This window comes from Haliotis rubra, unplaced genomic scaffold (assembly GCF_003918875.1).
Source record: "Haliotis rubra isolate DU_JTF1 unplaced genomic scaffold, ASM391887v1 Scf1, whole genome shotgun sequence".
NCBI lineage: Eukaryota > Metazoa > Mollusca > Gastropoda > Lepetellida > Haliotidae > Haliotis > Haliotis rubra.
Window position 1 is genome coordinate 3,814,618 of NW_025764891.1, and position 21,583 is coordinate 3,836,200.

Consider the following 21,583-nt stretch of genomic DNA (forward strand, 5'->3'; position numbering starts at 1 on the left):
TTGGTCTTCAGTAACCTCAGCTTGTCGTAAGAGGCGATTAACTGGATCGGGTGGTCAGGCTCTCTGACTTGGTCGACACATGTCATCATATCCCAATTGCATAGATCGATGCTCATGCTGTTGATGACTTGATTGTCTGGTCCAAACTCGATTATTTACAAACCTCCGCCATATAGCTGGAATATGCTGAGTGTGGTGTAAAACTTAACTCATTCACTCACTCACTCACTCACTCACTCCGACATTAGTGCAATGTGTAAAGCCCATTTCTGGTGTCTCCCACCATGATATTGCAACAATGTTACTAAAAGTGGCTACAAACCATATTTATGCACAAGTTTGTATTAGTGCACTGAAAGCAGAATGCTATATTAAGACCTCAAAAGTAAAAACCTTAAAAAATCACAATTTTGAACAAAATAACATTTTTCTCCCATTCTGCCTATCAAGATCACTAAAAGTTCGGAATCCAAGATAAATCCCTTTGATATATAGATATTGTCTTAACACGAAACAGTTATGATACACAAGGGAGACATTGCAAACACATTTTGTAGATATGAGCAGTTAATAAATTAGATTCCCCATCTCTTTCAAATATGTCATGCCAAAGCCCTGCATTCGATTCCCCAAATTGGTACAACACGTGAAGCCCATTTCTGGTGTCTTCAGGAGTGTGAATAGGGATTGTGCTGCTTTTCTCTTTGCACGTAATGCAAACTCCTTACAAGGTGAGACCGCCTCCGTGGTGTAGTGGTTAGAGCGTCCGCCTGGAGAGCAGAAGGTCGCGGGTTCGATCCCCGACCGCTTCATACCAAAAGACGTTAAAATATGGTACTTGTTGGTCCCTGCCTGGCGCTCGGCATTAATGGGTACAACAAGGACTGGTCGGCTCGGAGTCAGTATAATGTGTCTGAGTGGGGTATTCATGCTTCACTGCGGCATGGTATCTCAGTGGGCTAGCACTATAAAACCAGCTTCAGTCTGGGCTAGTACAAGCAGCCGCACATACACACGCATGCACGTCGTCATATGAGGGAAATATTCTCAAGTACGACGTTAAACCCAATTTCACCTCACTTCACCTTACAAGGTGACCCAAGAAGATCCATGTTAGAATTGGTTTTCAGCAACCCATGGTTGTCGTAAAAGGCAAATAATGGGATCGGCTGTCTGACTTGGTCGACACATGTCATCGTATCCCAATTGTGTAGATTGATGCTCATGATGTTGATCACTGGATTTGATTATTTACAGACCACTGCCATGTAGCTGGAATATTGCTGAGTGTGGCGTCAAACAACCAACCAACCAACCTTCCAAGGTCATTTATATGTTTTCAACAAAAGATATTTATAAGTTCATTTGAAGAAAATATAAGAGACATGTCGAGATAAAATGATGGTGTTTTGCATATGTAGAATATGTTCCATCCAGCAAAAACATGCTAAAACATTTTTAACTCTTTTCTTTTTGTTCCTGACTTTTGGCATATTAGTCCAGTGATTCATTAAACAAGAAACAACATGTCTGCCATGAAGCTGAATGTGTCAGCTGAGTTGGTAATCCGTCACTCCTGTTGGAAAGCATTATTTCGAAGGATCTGGATCAGACTTAAGAGGAAGTCTGCTTTACATCTACTCCACAGCTTCTGAATGAATGTGTGGGTGGCAAAAACATGCCGAGTTGGCACTTTTCTACAGACTCAGTGCCACTGATGAATCCATTTGAGTATCTACGCTGTCCATCTTCAGTTGAACCCATTCATCAGGTGACATGCTCATCTATTGCATAAAGACACCTAATGGAACTTACAATAATTTTTGGGAATAATCAAATGTTTGCTCTCATTTGTATTATGTTCGCTTTGGTCTTTTTTTATGTCAGGGATAAATTCATCAACTGGTGGCTCATTTGTCCCTTGTTAACTGACGTCTCAGTGTTTGAAATCACACTCACTCTTTACAGCATCTAACAATGAAATACATCCAGCGTTATGGCAAAGAAGTGTCCTGGGAATTCAGTTGGCTGGTGGTTAAGTAGACCTGTCTCCTCTAGTTGATACGTGAACAGATGAGCCATTTCAAAGGGACATAACTCTTAATCATTTTTATCTGAATAGACTTGTACTTTGTTTGTTACACGAAGCACTGGTGAAAACAAAATAAGATGAGTTAACTGTTATGTTTCCATTTTTGGCCTTTGCTGAGGTGTGTTAAGCGGCCTTCACACGGCAAACTAAAGCTTGACAACACATGTTAAAATTTCAAAAGTTGTCAAACTCACGTTTTCACACGTCCAACCCATGTCAAACTTTCGTGTCATTTGAGTGCCATGTCTCATGCGGTCACATGACAGTTTCATTGACTGCAATTGGTTGTTTCTGAACAACACAACTTTGACAACACTTCAAACTCGAATGTGACAACACCGAAAGTTTGATGGAAAAGAATAAAGACCGATCATATTTCTCAACAACAGTTTGACAACATTGAAATTGGTGTTGGTGGCGTTGTTGGAATGTTCACACTCACAAACTTGAGTTTGACAATATGTTGTCAAACTTTAGTTTGCTGTGTGAAGGCTGCTTTAGAGAGTTAGACAATTTTGTTGCCTTTCGTTCATGTAAGTAAGAGAGGTTTGATATGTTTGGCAGTGGAAACAATTAAAGGACATTATTATAACAAGGAACTGTTTTGGTGTATTGCCAGTTATCTCTGCTGAAGATTGACAGATATTTATATTTGACTGCAACAAGTTAATAGAAAGATAAATATAAAAATTACATTGTTTGAGAATTATGTGAAACAAAGTTCTTTAAAACATGCATAAAATTGAAATCTTTAGTTACAGAAGTTAAATATGTGCTTGCACTGATAACTGTTATGCATGTGACTGATTTGCTGCATTGTAACCATATTGGCGTGAAATTGACCCAGTCCAGGGCAATTTTCCCAAGGGACCAATCATAAGTGGCATTCACTCCAATGTTAAATGGCTCTTAAGATCACAGAAGTGACTATCGTAACTTCGGAGAGGAGTGTCGCCATTTGCTTCACAACAGCAAATGTCATTGATCTTTAACATGCTGTAGTCTGGTCCAAATGCCGTTAATGGAATAATCGTGTTTGGAACACAGAACTGTTGCAATGAGATCCTAACTGTTTTTCGATGACATTCTTTAACCTTTGAGCAGGTTTCAGCAGCCATTAGGCACAGTTTGTCTCATGATTTGTTATAAAAACCTTGGTTATTGCTAAGTAGCATGAAGTAGTGCAGCCATTGGAAACGTCAATTGAGGCTAAGTGGACATAACGACACCGAGCATTTGGTTGCACCTTTGTTTGTAACCTGTTTTAGATATCTCAACTTTGTTTTAAAGAGTGCAGTGTTGCTGAAACCAATTAGATGGATTTTTGTTGTAATTGTTTCATGTTTTCGTTTGTGTTATGAGTTTGCTGTCAAGAGGTCCTGATTATAGATTATTTCATGAGTAATTTCATTGTGATTGTTTCATGAGCCAATACAAAATAAGAGTGACTGATGAAAATGGGAGACTGTCTATGATAATTTATTTATTTAATTGTGAAGGTAGAAAAAAGGTTTGTATTGTGTGGGGGCCGGGTAGCTTGGGGGGTCTTGGTAGGTAAAGGGGGAGGCACTCATCCATTTGACAGATGTTATTAATTGTATTAACTGATATCAGCATCTCATCATTTGTTTTTCATTCCTTCGTGACAAAACACACCTCCCGGGTGTAGTTGTTAGACATTAAATTATGTTACTTGTTGTTACCCTGCCTAAGGGGATAAAACAAGGACCGGGTGCCGTTCAACAAATGTCTTAGTGCTGTGATACTCGTAAGTCCACAAATAAGTGTGGGAGTTACGATCACCTCAGTGCTGTGATACTCGTAAGTCCACAAATAAGTGTGGGAGTTACGATCACCTCAGTGCTGTGATACTCGTAAGTCCACAAATAAGTGTGGGAGTTACGAACACCTCGGTGCTGTGATACTCGTAAGTCCACAAATAAGTGTGGGAGTTATGATCACCTCAGTGCTGTGATACTCGTAAGTCCACAAATAAGTATGGGAGTTACGATCACCTCAGTGCTGTGATACTCGTAAGTCCACAAATAAGTATGGGAGTTACGATCACCTCAGTGCTGTGATCACTTTGTGGAACATGACCCAGGTCAACAACGTATAATTTTGACACTGTCAAATGTCTTGAAAGAGGCCTTTGCTTGTTCTTCATAGTGTGGAATAGTGTTGGAAGGTAGGAAGACTTTAGCATTTTCATTCTACACTATTCAATTAGATAAGGTGCAAGTCTGATTGTACAAGGCCTTGGATCTCATTTTGCACAGATGTTGGTACAGGAACTGTAGTAGGAAGTTCTTAAAGGGGCATTTAGAAGTAAGTGTGGAAAGTGAGGATAATATATATATGGATGGACAACTTCTTTTTTTCAATTAGGAGTGATGTTTTATGTTCTGACACAATGGTGTTAAACATTGCTTTTAGTCATGAAAGAGATGTTGTCCATCCATATTTCTTATCCTTACTTAGCATTCTACATACTGTTCCACCCTGAAGTTCCTCAGATGATCATATGTGTTGTCAACAACAATGGGAGGTAACTCTAACTCATACTTCCTGTTACAACCACACCAGCATTCAATATTTTATGAGTGTTTCAATTACTTGCTGCTACTGACAATCACTACAAAAAGACTTTCATCTGTCTCAACTGCCACAATCATAACAAAATATAGCAAATGTTGTTTACCAACTTTCCTGTTTAAATTTTTGCATTTGATTATTTAAGTGAGTGTAACTTGTACAGTAAGTGAAGCAAGTGATACAGCATCTCTGGCTCTCTCACTAGGTCAGTAGTTTTAGCTCAGGCATTAAGAGAATAGAACAAGTGATGACTGGTTTAAGGTCAATCTGAGTAAGTGAGTGAGGTGACTGAGTACTTTTAGCAATATGAAATGGGTTTCACGTATTGTACCTATGTTGGGAATTGAACCTGGTCTTTGGCATGATGAGCGAACGCTTTAACTACTAGGCTATCCCACCAAAGTTTATCAATCTTCCAACTTCAGCATTGTTGACCTCAGTGGTATACAATGAAAAACATATGCACACATAATTGTTTGATCAGCATTCTAAAAGTTGATGATTAAATAATGAAGCATAGAACTTGATGGATGACAGCTTCCATCCATGTCATCCATAAAGCTGCATGCTTCATTTATGCCTCCATTGCTACTCGAGTGCAGTAATATTGAACATAAGGTAAGACCCATGTCATCTCACCAATCACTTGTATTATCATAATAAGCAGTATGGTATTTGGTATGTAATATGATAATAGAAAAGGGGCGGTGGGGTAACCTAATGATTAAAGCGTTGGCTCGTCACGCCGAAGACCCGGGTTCGAATCCCCACATTGGCACAATGTGTGAAGCCCATTTCTGGTGTCCCCTCGCCGTGATGTTGCTGGAATATTGCTAAAAAGCGGGTAAAACCAAACTCCGTCAGTCAGTGATAATAGAAAAACAAGTAAATATTTCCTAGTATGTCAGTGTATGTATAGTCTGTCTATTATATATGAGACAGTATTTGATGTTATTCCATTTAATATAATAAAAGTTGACATACTGTCTGCCTGATGTGTATATCAACTTACAGAACCAGTGACAGTCAATGTCAGCCTCCATCTGGAGTAGAGTGATAAGCTATAGGGGACATCCCCAAAGTTTAAAATAAAATAAAAATGCACTACTAGATTCACTCTTATACTTTATATTATTCCAGGTACACCCTACATATACATTAACCCAAACCAGATAAGCATTAGGACATGTAATATATAACCCAGAGGCATATTACTGTAATTGCATGTAAGAGTGTTTATACGACCCCTGATGAAAGGGTCATGGTGTGGAGAGAGTTTAGAGGGGGGCGTGTGGTGTATGAATCTGATTGTACCTCCAAGCTGTCTGTCTCTACCTGGCTTTCAACTGGCCATGTGTCTCTATTATGGATATTAATATATTGAACTGTTGTTAGTAGAGATAACAGGAATATCTGCCTCCTTATGCACAGAAGCCTCACCAACCTGTGATAACTGTCATTATGAGATGTCACCCGTTGTTATGGATCAGTCACCTGTTTCAGCTTCACTATTGGACCGTTGAAGATTTCATTTGTGATCAGCTGTTTATTCCCATTGGATATCAGAAGAAAGGGTTGTATTAATGGATACGTTTCCGTTGTTAATTAACTGGCTATATTTATATTCATAAATTTATTACATAATGCATTTCCAAAATATATATGTCACAGAGATCAGTTACATAGTTATATGCACATAGCATTATACTGTGTTAGAGGGTTGTTGAATAAGGTGAAATATCACATAGTGATGGTAGTGAAATGTATGTCGATATGACCCATATCCTCTCAGTGCTTTATATATCCTGACTTTCCTTAAGTACTACTTAAGTTGGTATTCAGATAACACCCTCTCCAATCGTCTTCTGATGACCATTAAAGTTCCTGGATATTGTGGGTTTTTGGAAAAGATTTCATTGACAGGACTAAGGTTTTCGAGATAATGTGAAAAGCTATGTATATTGTTCATATAAGGGTGGAATATATATATGTATACTAGTGAAAGGTGGAGTTATATACAATCGTTAATGCACTGGTTAACTGTGATAAAATTTCCTTCTGTTGAAGCATTCACTTCTCACTTTGTATAATTAAGATAGGTTTTCATCATTATGTAAGTGATAATTGTTTTGTTTGATTATTATAAGGACTTTGTATGCATGTTTGAACATGCTGATTTTTTTTAAAGTTTATTTATAACCAAGTTGTAGAAGTTTTTAGAAAAACATTTTGTTTGAGGCAAGAATGTGGGACTTGTTCAGACTATTTTAATGACACACTAATTATAACTGTCTGGTTAATGGATTAAAATATACATGCCCAAGATAACTGTTGAAGAAGCTATGTAGGTTTTGACAGGACAGTAGTGAAGCAGGTACTACATTGTGGACATGTCGATCGTCATGTAAGTTGACGATTGTAATGTGCAGTCATGTTGGCTTTAGTCCCATGACTAAATATATGGACAAGCTGTCTGTGCCATAAGATTTTTAATCTACTGCTCCAAACTTGGCTGTTAGTTTCATTTGTTGTACGTACCTGTCCTATTGTATGGTCTATGTATTGACTGACCTGAATTAAACTAGACTTGGGCTTTGGACCAGTGGCTAGCGTTCCAGGCGAAGCAAGGACATTATTTTGTGTCTGAATATGGATGTGTTCTAGTGACAGAATTGATTGTGAATGATAATTCTGATGGACAATACAGACGTGGAAGTCATGTATGTTTGAGAAAACGAACAGTTTTACTCGTGCTTTTGATTGAACTATGAAGCGTGTGTCAACAACTAGTATGTCTGGCCCTGGCATTGACCAGGATTACCTCAGTGTGGTACCTAACTTCCATGACAAAGAGAATCCTGATGGTGAGTACTCTCCCCAGGGAGTTGTGAATGAGATCAGTGTTTCATTCCTGTGTGTGGAAATATATGTACAGAAACAAATGGACTGATATTCTCCTTGTAATTTCCTGATATTGTTGGGGTGGTTGGGTAGCCTAGTGGTTAAAGCGTCCGCCGTCCCGCCGAAGACCCGGGTTCAAATCCCCACATGGGCACAATGTGTGAAGCCTATTTCTGGTGGCCCCTGCAGTGATATTGCTGGAATATTGCTAAAAGCGGCGTAAAATCATACTCACTCACTCACTCACTCCTGATATTGTTGTTTCTTATTTATCAAAGCAATTCTCTGCTGTGAGTACTGAACCAGCTGAATGAAGGTTGTGTGAAAATAATCGAATCTAGACCAGACAATCCAGTGAACATGAGCATTGATCTGTGAAATTTGGATACAATGACATGCATGTACAAAGTCAGAGAGCCTGACAAGCAGATCCACTGAGTTGTCTTTACTACTAGCATATACCCTTGAAGGTCCCGGGTTAGAATTGGTCTTCAGTAACCCATGCTTGTCGTAAAAGGCGACTATGCTTGTCATAAGAGGCGACTAACGGGATCGGGTGGTCAGGCTCGCTGACTTGGTTGACACATGTCATCGGTTCCCAATTGCGCAGATTGATGCTCATGCTGTTGATCACTGGATTGTCTGGTCCAGACTCGATTATTTACAGACCGCTGCCATATAGCTGGAATATTGCTGAGTGCCGCGTAAAACTAAACTCACTCACTCATCACAAATCCTATCCCAGGGGCCACTTGCACAGAGCAATTTTAGCCCAATGCCGATCGTAACATGGACCAAAGAAAATCATGGAGCTAAGATCTCTTTGTGCAAGTGGGCCCAGATCTTCAGAATTTTAAAGTTGTTGAAAAAAATAATAGCTAATTAAAAAGGAAAGAAAGCATTTCAACATTTCTCCAAACAAATTTGATATTTTCCTAATCACCTGGATCAAACTGTTAAGGTGTTGCGGATTGCTTTGTGTGAGAGATTGGTATTTTCAATATTTCATCATGTTTATCGGGATTTTCTTGTCTCATCTATCATATCTGTCCAACCTTAATTATGTTCTTTTTATCAGAAAAGTCCTTTATTATATTCATTGAATTAATGGGTTTGGTAGTATTTAGTACGTTGTATCTCTAAGTTAAAGGTTTTGCATGTTACAGCCAGCCATGTAAAGGTCACAATTGTCGTGTTTCTGTTCTATTAAAGTTTCAATTTCTCCTCTTAATCCTCATCATATATAAAAATGCAAATTGTATGGATAATCCAAACAATAATCTAATAATCCTCATGGAATTCCAGTCTGGATTAAAACATGCCTGCTCCATTAGTTTCACATCATTTGCTAAAATTGTGAATTTGGTTTGCCTCATCGTTTAAGGTTCCGACATATTGTGAATCTGCATGCCTAATTGGTAACGACAAGAATGTCTTTAAGGCCACTCAGCCTTTGTGTACATTATGTCAATAGGCTGTTGGTTCCGCTGGAGCTTTTGTGTGTCTGATGATACAACTTATTTCTGTGTCCATTAACATCAGAGCCAGCCCAGGTCAGGTAGCCTGCCATAATGGCAGACACGCACACACTGACATACTGCATAAAGGTCAGGCAAGTCACTTAGGTACATTGTGACCAAATATTTGGTGTGGCATGTGACATATTCATTTGAAAAGGGTTATGTGTTTGTGTTGAGGGTTAACAGTTCTGACTGATGATGATGGGTGTTACTGATGGCCTGGTGAAAAGTACCCAGAAAGGTCTTCCTGTGATTGTGAAGTTGAGGTGTGAGTCGTTGTTAGACCTCTGACTTCTGATGGCAGAATTAGTCCCCGTACCCTACACTTGTCTTTCTGAGGGTATTTTGGGTCAGACTAGCATGTGACAGGGCATAACAGTGTGATATTACATGATGACATGTTGATGTGGCATAATGTATGACAAGGTGTCATTGTGATGTCATGTGACAGGGCATAACAATGTGATATTACATGATGACATGGTGATGTGGCATAATGTATGACAAGGTGTCATTGTGATGTCATGTGACAGGGCATAACAGTGTGATATTACATGATGACATATTGATGTGGCAAAATGTATAACAAGGTGTCATTGTGATGTCGTGACAGGGCATAACAATGTGTTATTATATGATGACATGTTGATGTGGCATAATATATGACAGTGTGTCATTGTGATGTCATGTGACAGGGCATAACAATGTGTTATTACATGATACATATAGATGTGGCATAATATATGACAAGGTGTCATTGTGATGTCATGTGACGGCATAACAATGTGTTATTATATGATGACATGTTGATGTGGCATAATATATGACAGTGTGTGATTGTGATGTCGTGTGACAGGGCATAACAATGTGTTAGTATATGATGACATGTTGATGTGGCATATTATATGACAGTGTGTCATTGTGATGTCGTGTGACAGGGCATAACAATGTGATATTATATGATGACATGTTGATGTGGCATAATGTATGACAAGGTGTCATTGTGATGTCATGTGACGGCATAACAATGTGTTATTATATGATGACATGTTGATGTGGCATAATATATGACAGTGTGTCATTGTGATGTCATGTGACAGGGCATAACAATGTGTTATTATATGATGACATGTTGATGTGGCATAATATATGACAGTGTGTCATTGTGATGTCATGTGACAGGGCATAACAATGTGTTATTACATGATACATATAGATGTGGCATAATATATGACAAGGTGTCATTGTGATGTCATGTGACAGGGCATAACAATGTGTTATTATATGATGACATGTTGATGTGGCATAATATATGACAGTGTGTCATTGTGATGTCATGTGACAGGGCATAACAATGTGTTATTATATGATGACATGTTGATGTGGCATAATATATGACAGTGTGTCATTGTGATGTCATGTGACAGGGCATAACAATGTGTTATTACATGATACATATAGATGTGGCATAATATATGACAAGGTGTCATTGTGATGTCATGTGACAGGGCATAACAATGTGTTATTACATGATGACCTATTGATGTGGCATAATATGACAAGGTGTCATTGTGATGTCATGTGACAGGGCATAACAATGTGATATTACATGATGACATGTTAATATGGAAAAATGTATGACAAGGTGTCATTGTGATGTCGTGTGACATGGCATAACAATGTGATATTACATGATGACATGTTAATATGGAAAAATGTATGACAAAGTGTCATTGTGATGTCATGTGACAGGGCAGAACAGTGTGTTATAACCAGATGACATGTTGATATGGCAAAATGTATGACAAGGTGCCATGTGACATGGCATAACAATGTGACATTACATGATGATATTACATGAACGACTTGAGTACAAAGTTGACAATGTAGAAGTAGAAAATCCTACTCATTTCAACGATGTGCAGACCTACCATGTCTATCATTTGCTTAATTCGTGTTGTTTTTCCTTATTCTGTCAATACTATTTGATTATTACTGAGCAAAGTGACACAACTTCTCTCAGTCCGTGTGTATGTGGGTTTCCTCTCGTGAATTCAAATGTATCTGTTTTTTAGGATCGGCCAACCTCATGGACACATTGGATGACCTCCCTGTGGGGATTGGTCAGTATGACGACTTTCACACCATTGACTGGTTGCGGGACATCGCCCGCGATCGCATGCGACACCGACATATTATCAAGAAGAAACAAGAGGGATGCTGGGAAAAAGTGAAGGGTGCTCATGACGCGTGGTCAGGATGGGTCTGCGTACTTCTTGTTGGAGTCTCAGCCGGTACGTGCTCATATGTTTGTGGAGAGTTTCTAACGTGCTAGTAACGTAATCGTAACTAAAATACTTTGATATAGGTTTACAGTATTCTTAGCACTGGCTCCTGTCCCATTTGGCTTTATTTGTATCCCTTTAGCTTGTATTAGCGCATAGTGACTATGTAGTTCGTTATATATTTATAAATAAGCTTATTGTTGCTTTAAGATATGTTTGTTGATCAGTATTGAGTATTAAGTAGCATCTCTTACCTATGATCCGTGGTTCGAATCCCATATTTGTGCTTATCATGATGGCAGGTTTGTCATCACCATAATCCATGGTCATTGGTTTCCGTGAGTGAGTGAGTTTAGTTTTAAGCCGCTTTTAGCAATATTCGAGCAATATCACGGCGGGGACAACAGAAATGGGCTTCACACATTGTACCCATGTGAGGAATCGAACACAGGTCTTCAGCGTGGCGAACAGATGCTTTAACCAGGAATTATTTGTTCTATCAAAGTTATATATATTCAAAAATTAAGTGTCAGTCTATTCTGCACTAAAAACAGTAGGATCTTGAAGAAAATGTGTTTTTGGATTGTGCATAATTGTGACCCTTTGGTGTGCCAGGATCCTCTGTTCATGGCTACTCCCTTGTTACGATCCTTAGATTGTCATCACTAAGTTTGACTCTCGGTTACGGTGATTCCAACAAGTTCCGCCTACATGAAGCGAACACGTGGGTTAAGCAATATACTGTACAAAACAACAGTAATCCCAGCTCGCTTAGCACTAAGAAGAAACGACGGGGTCACATCCGACCAAAAAAATAGTTGGCTTAGACTCAAACTATTCTAAGCCAGATATATATGCCTGAACTTTGTCTCATGCAGAGTTTTACAATCTAATGGTGTTCCACATGAAATCTTTACATCCATCAGCTGATGCTGTTTGGCTGAAGTAATGGCGATACAACGCTAAGTTTGAACTCGCTAACATCCATCAGGATATCTGGTTGATATGTCAAAGGTTTACAATGCACTACAGACACAGTATTTCATCAGTTGAGTTGTCTTTCATCATCTCAATGGTTTCAGTGTATTCTAAAAGGAATTATATATATTTTTAAATTGATTTTTCTATTCATGGAATGTCACTTTGGAGATGTTCCTATCAAAATAGGTTTTTAGAAGTGTATTTTTAGACATTTATATTAGTCAAACAAAATCAAAATCTTAAATATCCTAAATAATATCAAGAATGAATATTATTTTTTTTTTCATTAATTTCATAAGCTGATGTGAATATAATTAGTCCAAATATTATTAGCAGAGGAATAAGTGCTCTTCAGTTGTAAAAAAAAGTCAAGAATTATTATTTAAGAGTTTCATTTTTCATTAATTTCATAATCTGATGCTAACATAATTAATCCAAATACACATGTATTAAACAGAGGAATCCGTGCTCTTCAGTTGAAGTTTTACATGACAAAATGTAAGGGGTTTCTTCTCAGAAATAACAGCAACCTATGTGCCCTTGAAGAAGGAGCTGTTACCTTCACAAAAGCCTGACTACGGGAGGGAAAAGGTCATATGCAGCAGGCAAGGATGAGAGAGGAACCATGGTTCCATCATTAATGCTTGTGCCAAAGTTAAGCCTGGAGTAATTATGTCATAAATATTTTATATCATATGGTTACTTTGTAACCTGTTATCATGCCCAAACCGATTGTATCAGCGACTTCTTGAGGAGAAATTACTTGTTTTGATGTATTTGGTTCAATTGGAGATGTGCTTTTTCATCAACATTTGGCAGTGGGCATGGATTTATCTGGGTGAAATTAGCATATAAACTGGATGAGGTTGAGAATAGTCTGGGGCTTCTACCGTTGTGATTCTCGACAATGTGACGCCACAGTATGAATTTGTTTGGGAGCTACCATGTGATGGTAGCTGTGGTTGCTGAAGTTCTGGGATTAAGGTGTAGGTGTGCTAACATCAGTCAACAGCTGCTGATACTGTCAGGTTTTTGATTCACTGATACAAACACAAGCAATATTAAGACAAGCTTAGATTTCCCAGTTCATAATTATTTTTAGCCCATTTCTACTGTTGATATTTATACAATTCTTCATCCACATTCACCCACTCAGTGTGACCTTCCCTCTCACCTGTCTGTGTCATGTGACTTTCCCTGCTGTATGTGTAGTATGACTTTCCCACCTGTCTGTCCCTCCCAGCTGTCCTGACCCTCCCTCCCAGCTGTCTGCGTGTATGTCATGACTCCCTCCCAGCTGTCTGTGTAGTATGACCCTCCCAGCTGTCTCCTCCCAGCTGTCTGTGTAGTATGACCCTCCCTCCCAGCTGTCTGTGCCCTCCCTAGCTGTCTGTGTAGTATGACCCTCCCTCCCAGCTGTCTGTGTAGTGTGACCCTCCCTCCCAGCTGTCTGTGTAGTATGACCCTCCCTCCCAGCTGTCTGTGTAGTATGACCCCCTCCCAGCTGTCTGTGTAGTATGACCCTCCCTCCCACCTCCCTCCCAGCTGTCTGTGTAGTGACCCTCCTCCCAGCTGTCTGTGTAGTATGACCTCCTCCCAGCTGTCTGTGTAGTATGACCCTCCCTCCCAGCTGTCTGTGTAGTATGACCTCCCAGCTGTCTGTGTAGTATGACCCTCCCTCCCAGCTGTCTGTGTAGTATGTGACCCCCCTCCCAGCTGTCTCCCAGCTATGACCCTCCCAGCTGTCTGTGTGTAGTATGACCCTCCCTCCCAGCTGTCTGTGTAGTATGACCCTCCCTCCCAGCTGTCTCCCAGCTGTGTGTATGACTGTGTAGTATCCTCCCAGCTGTCGGTGTAGCTGTCTGTGTAGTATGACCTCCCTCCCAGCTGTCTGTGTAGTATGACCCTCCCAGCTGTCCCTCCCAGCTGTCTGTGTAGTATGACCCTCCCAGCTGTCTATGTAGTATGACCCTCCTGGACCCAGCTGTAGAATAGGTGTAGTATGACCATGTGCTTGCCTCCCAGCTGTCTTGTGTAGTATGACCCGGGTGGTCCTGTCCCTGGTTGACAAATGTCATCGGTTCCCTGTCTGTGTAGTATGATGGTCCTCCCAGCTGTCTGTGTAGTATGAACCCTCACCCTCCCTGTGTAGTGTGACCCTCCCTCCCAGCTGTCTGTGTAGTATCCCTCCCAGCTGTCTGTAGTGTGACCCTCCCTCCCAGCTGTCTGTGTAGTGTGACCCTCCCTCCCAGCTGTCTGTAGTATGACCCTCCCTCCCAGCTGTGTGGTATGACCCTCCCTCCCAGCTGTCTGTGTGTGACCCTCCCTCCCAGCTGTCTGTGTAGTATGACCCTCCCTCCCAGCTGTCTGTGTAGTGACCCTCCCTCCCAGCTGTCTGTCATGTGTGTCCCTCTCAGCTGTGTGACCCTGACCCTCCCAGCTGTCTGTGTAGTATGACCCTCCCTCCCAGCTGTCTGTGTGTGACCCTCCCAGCTGTCTGTGTAGTATGACCCTCCCTCCCAGCTGTCTGTGTCATGTGACCCTCCCTCCCAGCTGTCTGTGACCCTCCTCCCAGTGTCTGACCTCCCTCCCAGCTGTCTGTGTAGTATGACCCTCCCTCCCAGCTGTCTGTGTGTAGTGTGACCCTCCTCCCAGCTGTCTGTGTCTGTGTGAGTATGACCCTCCCTCCCAGCTGTCTGTGTAGTATGACCCTCCCTCCCAGCTGTCTGTGTAGTATGACCCCCTCCCAGCTGTCTGTGTAGTATGACCCTCCCTCCCAGCTGTCTGTGTGTGTATGACCCTCCCTCCCAGCTGTCTGTGTGTGTATGACCCTCCCTCCCAGCTGTCTGTGACCTCCCTCCCCAGCTGTATGACCCTCCTCCCAGCTGTCTGTGTCCCAGCTGTCTGTGTGACCCTCCTCCCAGTGTGACCCTCCCTCCCTGTCTCTGTGTATGACCCTCCCTCCCAGCTGTCTGTGTAGTGTGACCCTCCCTCCCAGCTGTCTGTGTAGTGTCTGTGTAGTATGACCCTCCCTCCCCCTCCCTCCCAGCTGTCTGTGTACCCTCCCAGCTGTGACCCTCCCTCCCAGCTGTCTGTGTAGTATGACCCTCCCTCCCAGCTGTCTGTGTGGTATGACCCTCCCTCCCAGCTGTCTGTGTAGTATGACCCTCCCCCAGCCCTGTAGTGTGACCCTCCCTCCCAGCTGTCTGTGTGTGGTATGACCCTCCCAGCTGTCTGTGTGGTATGACCTCCCTCAGCTGCTGTGTGTAGTGTGACTCCCTCCCAGCTGTCTGTGTAGTGTGACCTCCTCCCAGCTGTCTGTGTGGTATGACCCTCCCTCCCAGCTGTCTGTGTAGTGTGACCCTCCCAGCTGTCTGTGTGGTGTGACCCTCCCTCCCAGCTGTCTGTGTAGTATGACCCTCCCTCCCAGCTGTCTGTGTATGTATGACCCTCCCTCCCAGCTGTCTGTGTGGTATGACCCTCCCTCCCAGCTGTCTGTATAGTATGACCCTCCCTCCCAGCTGTCTGTGTAGTGTGACCTTCCCAGCTGTCTGTGTAGTGTGACCCTCCCTCCCAGCTGTCTGTGCCATGTGACCCTCGCTCCCAGCTGTCTGTGTAGTGTAACCCCCAAACCCCCACCCAGCTCTCTGTGCAGTATGACTCTCCCTCCCTCCCAGCTGTGTTATGTGACCCTCCCAGCTGTGTTATGTGACCCTCCCAGCTGTGTTATGTGACCCTCCCAGCTGTTTTATGTGACCCTCCCAGCTGTCTCTGTAGAGTAACCCTCCCTTATGTCTCTGTAATATGACCCTGAAAATGTCTGAAATGTCTGGGAGCAAGACCCCCTCCCAGCTCTTTGTGAGTATGTGCCCTCTCTCCCTCATTTCATATCCAGTGACTCAATTAGGCACCAAGTCAGACAGCAAAGCCATCGCACGTTGAGTAACCGAGCCACAATCAGTTCTAACAAAGCATCAAATGGCAGAAATCACAGTCTGGGAATTTGAATTTGACAGCTTGGCAAATGGCAAAGGTCTTCCTGTAAGAAAAAGGGTATTTGGTCAAAGACATGAAATGCTTCACATCTCTGGTCTCATCACAAGAAAAGATCATAAATGCTCATGTTTCATTGTTTTAGCTCACCTTATGTTTCAGCAAAATGAGCCATACTCTTACCCACATTACTGCTAGGTTTAATAATCATTTTTCTAACAATCAACAAGGCTGTGGGTTAGCCTAGTGGTAGACTAAGGCTTAGTCTCTGAATATATATAATTTGGATAGTAACAAACAAGCCCATTTATATTGAAAAGGAGCCCTAGGGAGACCAGAGATTCAGAACCTGAGGAAATCTAGACTTGCTTTATTTAGGGCTTTAGCACTGCAGAGAGGGCTAGGCAGTAGGGAAAATAATGTTGTTCAGGGACTGTGAGACAGACTAGCCTAGTGGTTAAAGCATCCACTTATCACGCCGATGACCCGGTGTAGCATGCCGTTTCTTCCCCTGTCTAAACTTTTCCCGAGGAGAATCTGGCCAGGGTCAAACTTTCCCTGGGGATGTTTTGTCCAAGGATATTCTTACCCAGGGGAAAGTTTGTCCCAGGCCAAAGTTTTCCTGGGGAAGGTTTAGCCTGGGGAAAGTTTGGCCTGTTACACTGGGTTCGATTCCCCACATGGGTACAATGTGTGAAGCCCATTCCTGGTCTCCCCTGCTGTTATATTGCTGGAATATTGCGAAAAGTGGCGTAAAACTAAACTCACTAACTCTAGCAATTAACAATGCTCCGGTGTGTTAACATTGCTGGTGCTCACAGCATCAACCACTGGGTATGATGGGAATATTGTTGACCAACAATAAATATTGAAGCTATAATGAAATGAGTGAGTAAGTATAGCTTTACGCCGCTTTTAGCAATATTCCAGCAATTTCATGGCGGGGCACACCAGAAATGGGCATCACATATTGTACTCATGTGCTTTAATCTCTAGGTTACCCCACCGCCCATAATGTAATGAGATGTGAACACTTCAGATAATAGTTAGTACCACTATCCCATCAACTGATATTATCAATGTAGTATCTGTTTGCAGACGTTTATGCTTTAGGAGCGAGTAACCATGGTAACAGGACAAATTCAAGTTTTTTCCATGAAGATTTTCTAATGTTTGTCTTTTGCCCAATACATCAACTGCCAAATGCAGGAGACACATCGGAGTAGTTACTGAAATCCTCGTTGTGGTAATGAAGTTGAAAAGACTGCAGTAATTGTGTCTCTTCAGACAAGGCAGCAGGTGTGCCATCGTCTGAGTGGGGAGTGAATGGACTGATTCAGATTATAAGACAAAATCAATAGAGTGATCATGCCTTTTGATGCCTCTTGATGCATTTTGTCTTAAACCAATTACAAGTTGTTTGATTTTGCAAGGAATTAGTCCGTAAAAAACAGTTTTCATTCTCTCTGTGTGTCATTTCTGTTGTCCCCTGCTGTGATATTGCTAAAAGTGGAGTAAAACTAGACTCACACATTCACTCACTCTCTCTCTGACTTTCTTTTTCTGGGGCGGTGGGGTAGCCTAGTGGTTTTAGTGTTCGATCGTCACGTCGAAGACCCGGGTTCGATTCTCCACATGGGTACAATGTGTGAAGCCCATTTCTGGTGTCCTCCACCGTGATATTGCTGGAATATTGCTAAAAGCAGCGTAAAACTAAACTCACCCACTTTCTTAAACTGTCTGTTTCTTTGTCTCTCTTTTTCTGTCTCTCCCATCTCTTTTCTCTTTCTCCCACTCAATCACTCACTAACTCACAGGAATGCCTGCATTAGTATTGAACTGCAATCCCATTTGTATAATTAGCTAGGGGGCGGTGGGGTAGCCTAATGGTTAAAGCGTTCGCTTGTCACGCCGAAGACCCGGGTTCGAATCCCCACATGGGCACAATGTGTGAAGCTCATTTCTGGAGTTGCCCGCCGTGATGTTGCTGGAATATTGCTAAAAGCGGCATAAAACCAAACTCAGTCAGTCAGTCAGTCAGTCTAATTAGGTAGAAAATACTGTTCAGTGCTGTATCCCTTATCCCTGGTACCCAAGTAAGGTGTTAACTATCATTCACTCACCCACCTGAGATGTCAAGCCGACTTATATGTGATGGACTTGTTGTGTTTGATTACAGGTGATGGAGTTGTTGTGTTTGATTACAGGTGATGGAGTTGTTGTGTTTAATTACAGGTGATGGAGTTGTTGTGTTTCATTACAGGTGTGTGTGCCGGTATCATTGACATTGGTGCCACATGGATGTCAGACTTAAAAGAAGGAATCTGTTTCGAGGCTTTCTGGTTCAACAAAGAACAGTGTTGCTGGTCAGACAAGAATGCCACCTACATCGAGGATGGGGACTGTGGACAGGTGAGAATATCTCGTTAACACAGGAAAATCTACACCAGGTTCAAGATTACTACAAGTATGGGGTGGTGGGGTAGGCTAGTGGTTAAAGCATTTACTCAACACACCAAAGACCAGGGTTTGATTCCCCACATGGGTACAATGTGTGAAGCTCATTTCTAGTGTCCCTACAATATTCCAGCAATATCATGGTGGGGTAAACCGGAAATAGGCTTTACACATCATAACCATGTGAGGAATCAAACCCATATCTTTGGCATGAACACTACCCACCAGGCTACCCTACTGCCCCAATAATGCTTGAAATGTTGTTTCAGTGGCTATATATTTGTTTGTGTCCTGCTTCATGTGTTTAATATATTGAACAAACTCATAACAATGGTAGATAGTTAAGGCAACAATAAGCAACATATAGCATCTGTTTTACGATCGTAGAGGGTATGTATGTGAAATGCAACAATTCAGCTAGGAAATGAAGATATTGTAAGAAATGTATGTTCACTACTTTTCTTATACTATTGGGGGTGGTGGGGTAGTCTAGTGGTTAAAGCATTGGCTCATCATCCGCCGAAGACCCGGTTGAATCCCCACATGGGTACAATGAGTGAAGCCCATTTCTGGTGTTGATTGTTTAGCGTAAAACCAAACTCAGTCAGACAGTCAGTCTTATACTATTGGGGTTTTCAAACTGTCGATGCATAATTGTAAGCCGCTCAATTTTGTTTAGATACCAGGGTTTGTTCCTGTTTCATACACATACTCTGGTTATCTGGAGTTGGGATATATTACCAAGGTTTTACCATTCATTAGACACTATAAGAACAGCATGAGCAGTAACAGCGATATCGCTTAGTGAGTGAGAGTGATTAGAGAATAGCTTGGTTAATACAATTATAGCTTTAATGATGTAATACCATCACCACCAAGTTGTATAGAGTGTTCAAGTACTGCCTGTAATGAGAAGTTTCTTCACTGCAAGGGACCAGTGTGATGAGTGACACGTTATTGATTAATGCTGAATATGACAGGCCAGTCTAGAACTGCTGGCTGTTTATCACTCGTATTACCCCACACTGTCCTCAACTGTGTCCAACATGTAATTATGACATGGTGGTATCACCCTTAATGTGTTCGGGAGTAGTGCTATAAGCGACATCAGAGGCCCAGATAAGCTGCGTATCCGGGTAAAATAAGCATAGAAAATTTCCAATTACGCGTTGAAAAATAATTGTTGCGTACCAATTACGCATTTAAAATGTTAGATATACAAGAAGTTTAAAACAAATGCGTACGGAATATATTTATAAAAGTCACTTACGTAATGAAAAAGACATCGATTGCTATCAAGTTGTACTGTTAGTATAGGACAAGTCTTGTACTGTCAGTATAGGATGAGTGATTTTTTTATGAAATCATTTCCATTATATTTAAGTTGGTTTTGATTAGGTATGATATAAGGCAGGACATACCTGCTTAGTAAACTTACTCAATAACATAATACTTAGGTGAGTAAAATGACTGGTCGATACCCACATGAGCTAAATCTTATCTGGAGCTCTGTGACATTCATTCTCTTCCCCACAGAGGTTACTTGTCATATCTTCCTACGAACCTCTGTTCTAATACGGCCATATTTCCCGGTTCTCGTAAAATCCCCTAGCGGCAAAAGATCGCAACACGAATTATCTCCCTTCTTTCTAACCAATCAGAACATGTGTTACATCGACTTAGATTCAACTTGACTAACACAAGCAAATGTGAGGCCACAAATATCCCCCATCTGCCGGGAACTTGTGTTGATGTTACACACAAGACGTTTAATGGCTAGCTTGTCCGTTTTCAACGAGGGCGATGGAGACGCCACTGATCCGCCATAACATGACTGAGTTCTGTCTAGAAGAAAAGTTTGCGCATCGCGCAGGGGAAGAGGTTTAGTTTTCTCGAAGTATACGGAAATTACCGAGGCCTTGCGAATGATCACTTTTGCAACAACGTCGCTGATTGCACAACTAAATCTGATTGCCTCCAATCACGAGTCTTGAACGCTCACACCATGAAAGGGCTGTATTAGAACAGAGGTTACTTAGGAAGATATGACAGGAGTAACATCTGTGGGAAGAGAATGTGTGACATTAAGTCTTGACTGGATCTTATTCCCTGTCAGCAGTGAGTCTAAAATTGAATTATAGTCACAGGATATGTAAAATGGGATTTTTTATGTGGCTGGAGTATTGTTTAAAAGGTTGTCAACTCACTCACTCACTCTGTGATATTGCTGGAATATTGCTAAAAGTGGCATAAAACTAAACTCACTCACTCTCACCAAACCTATCACCTAACCACTCACTCACACACTCACTCTTAGAGGTCTACCAAATAGATTCGGCAATCTGTCCAGATCATCATCATCATGATTCTGTGTCAACAAACACCAGCAGTAGCATTTGCTCACAGTTTCGATCACAGTATTGTCATGTCCAGCTGCCAGAGAGGGACTTATTTATTAGAGCTGCAGGGCCGGTGGCGTAGCCTAGTCCCGAGTTCAATTCCCCACAAGGGCATAATGTGTGAAGCCCATTTCTGGTGTTCCCTGCCGTGGAATTGCTGGAATATTGCTAAAAGGGGTGTAAAACCTCACACTCACTCACTCACTCACTCACTCTAAGAGCTGCATCACGCCAACACATACACACATACAATGCATATTGTACAGCTTTCTTCCTATCCATGACCCATTGCAGGTCAGACTGACCTGCCAGATGCCCATTGTCCCAGAACCCCATTGTTTCAAGACTAAGGAAGACATG

The 21,583-nt window shown here is 41.6% G+C and overlaps 1 protein-coding gene across 1 annotated transcript in view; it reads left to right on the forward strand.

Annotated features, from left to right (window-relative positions):
• LOC124271759 (H(+)/Cl(-) exchange transporter 5-like) overlaps window positions 1-21,583 on the forward strand; it is a 73,184-nt gene that overhangs the window by 28,624 nt on the left and 22,977 nt on the right. Inside the window, 2 exon segments of the mRNA XM_046706950.1 lie at window positions 11,184-11,402; window positions 18,631-18,779. Of these exon segments, the coding sequence (XP_046562906.1) occupies window positions 11,184-11,402; window positions 18,631-18,779 (368 nt within the window).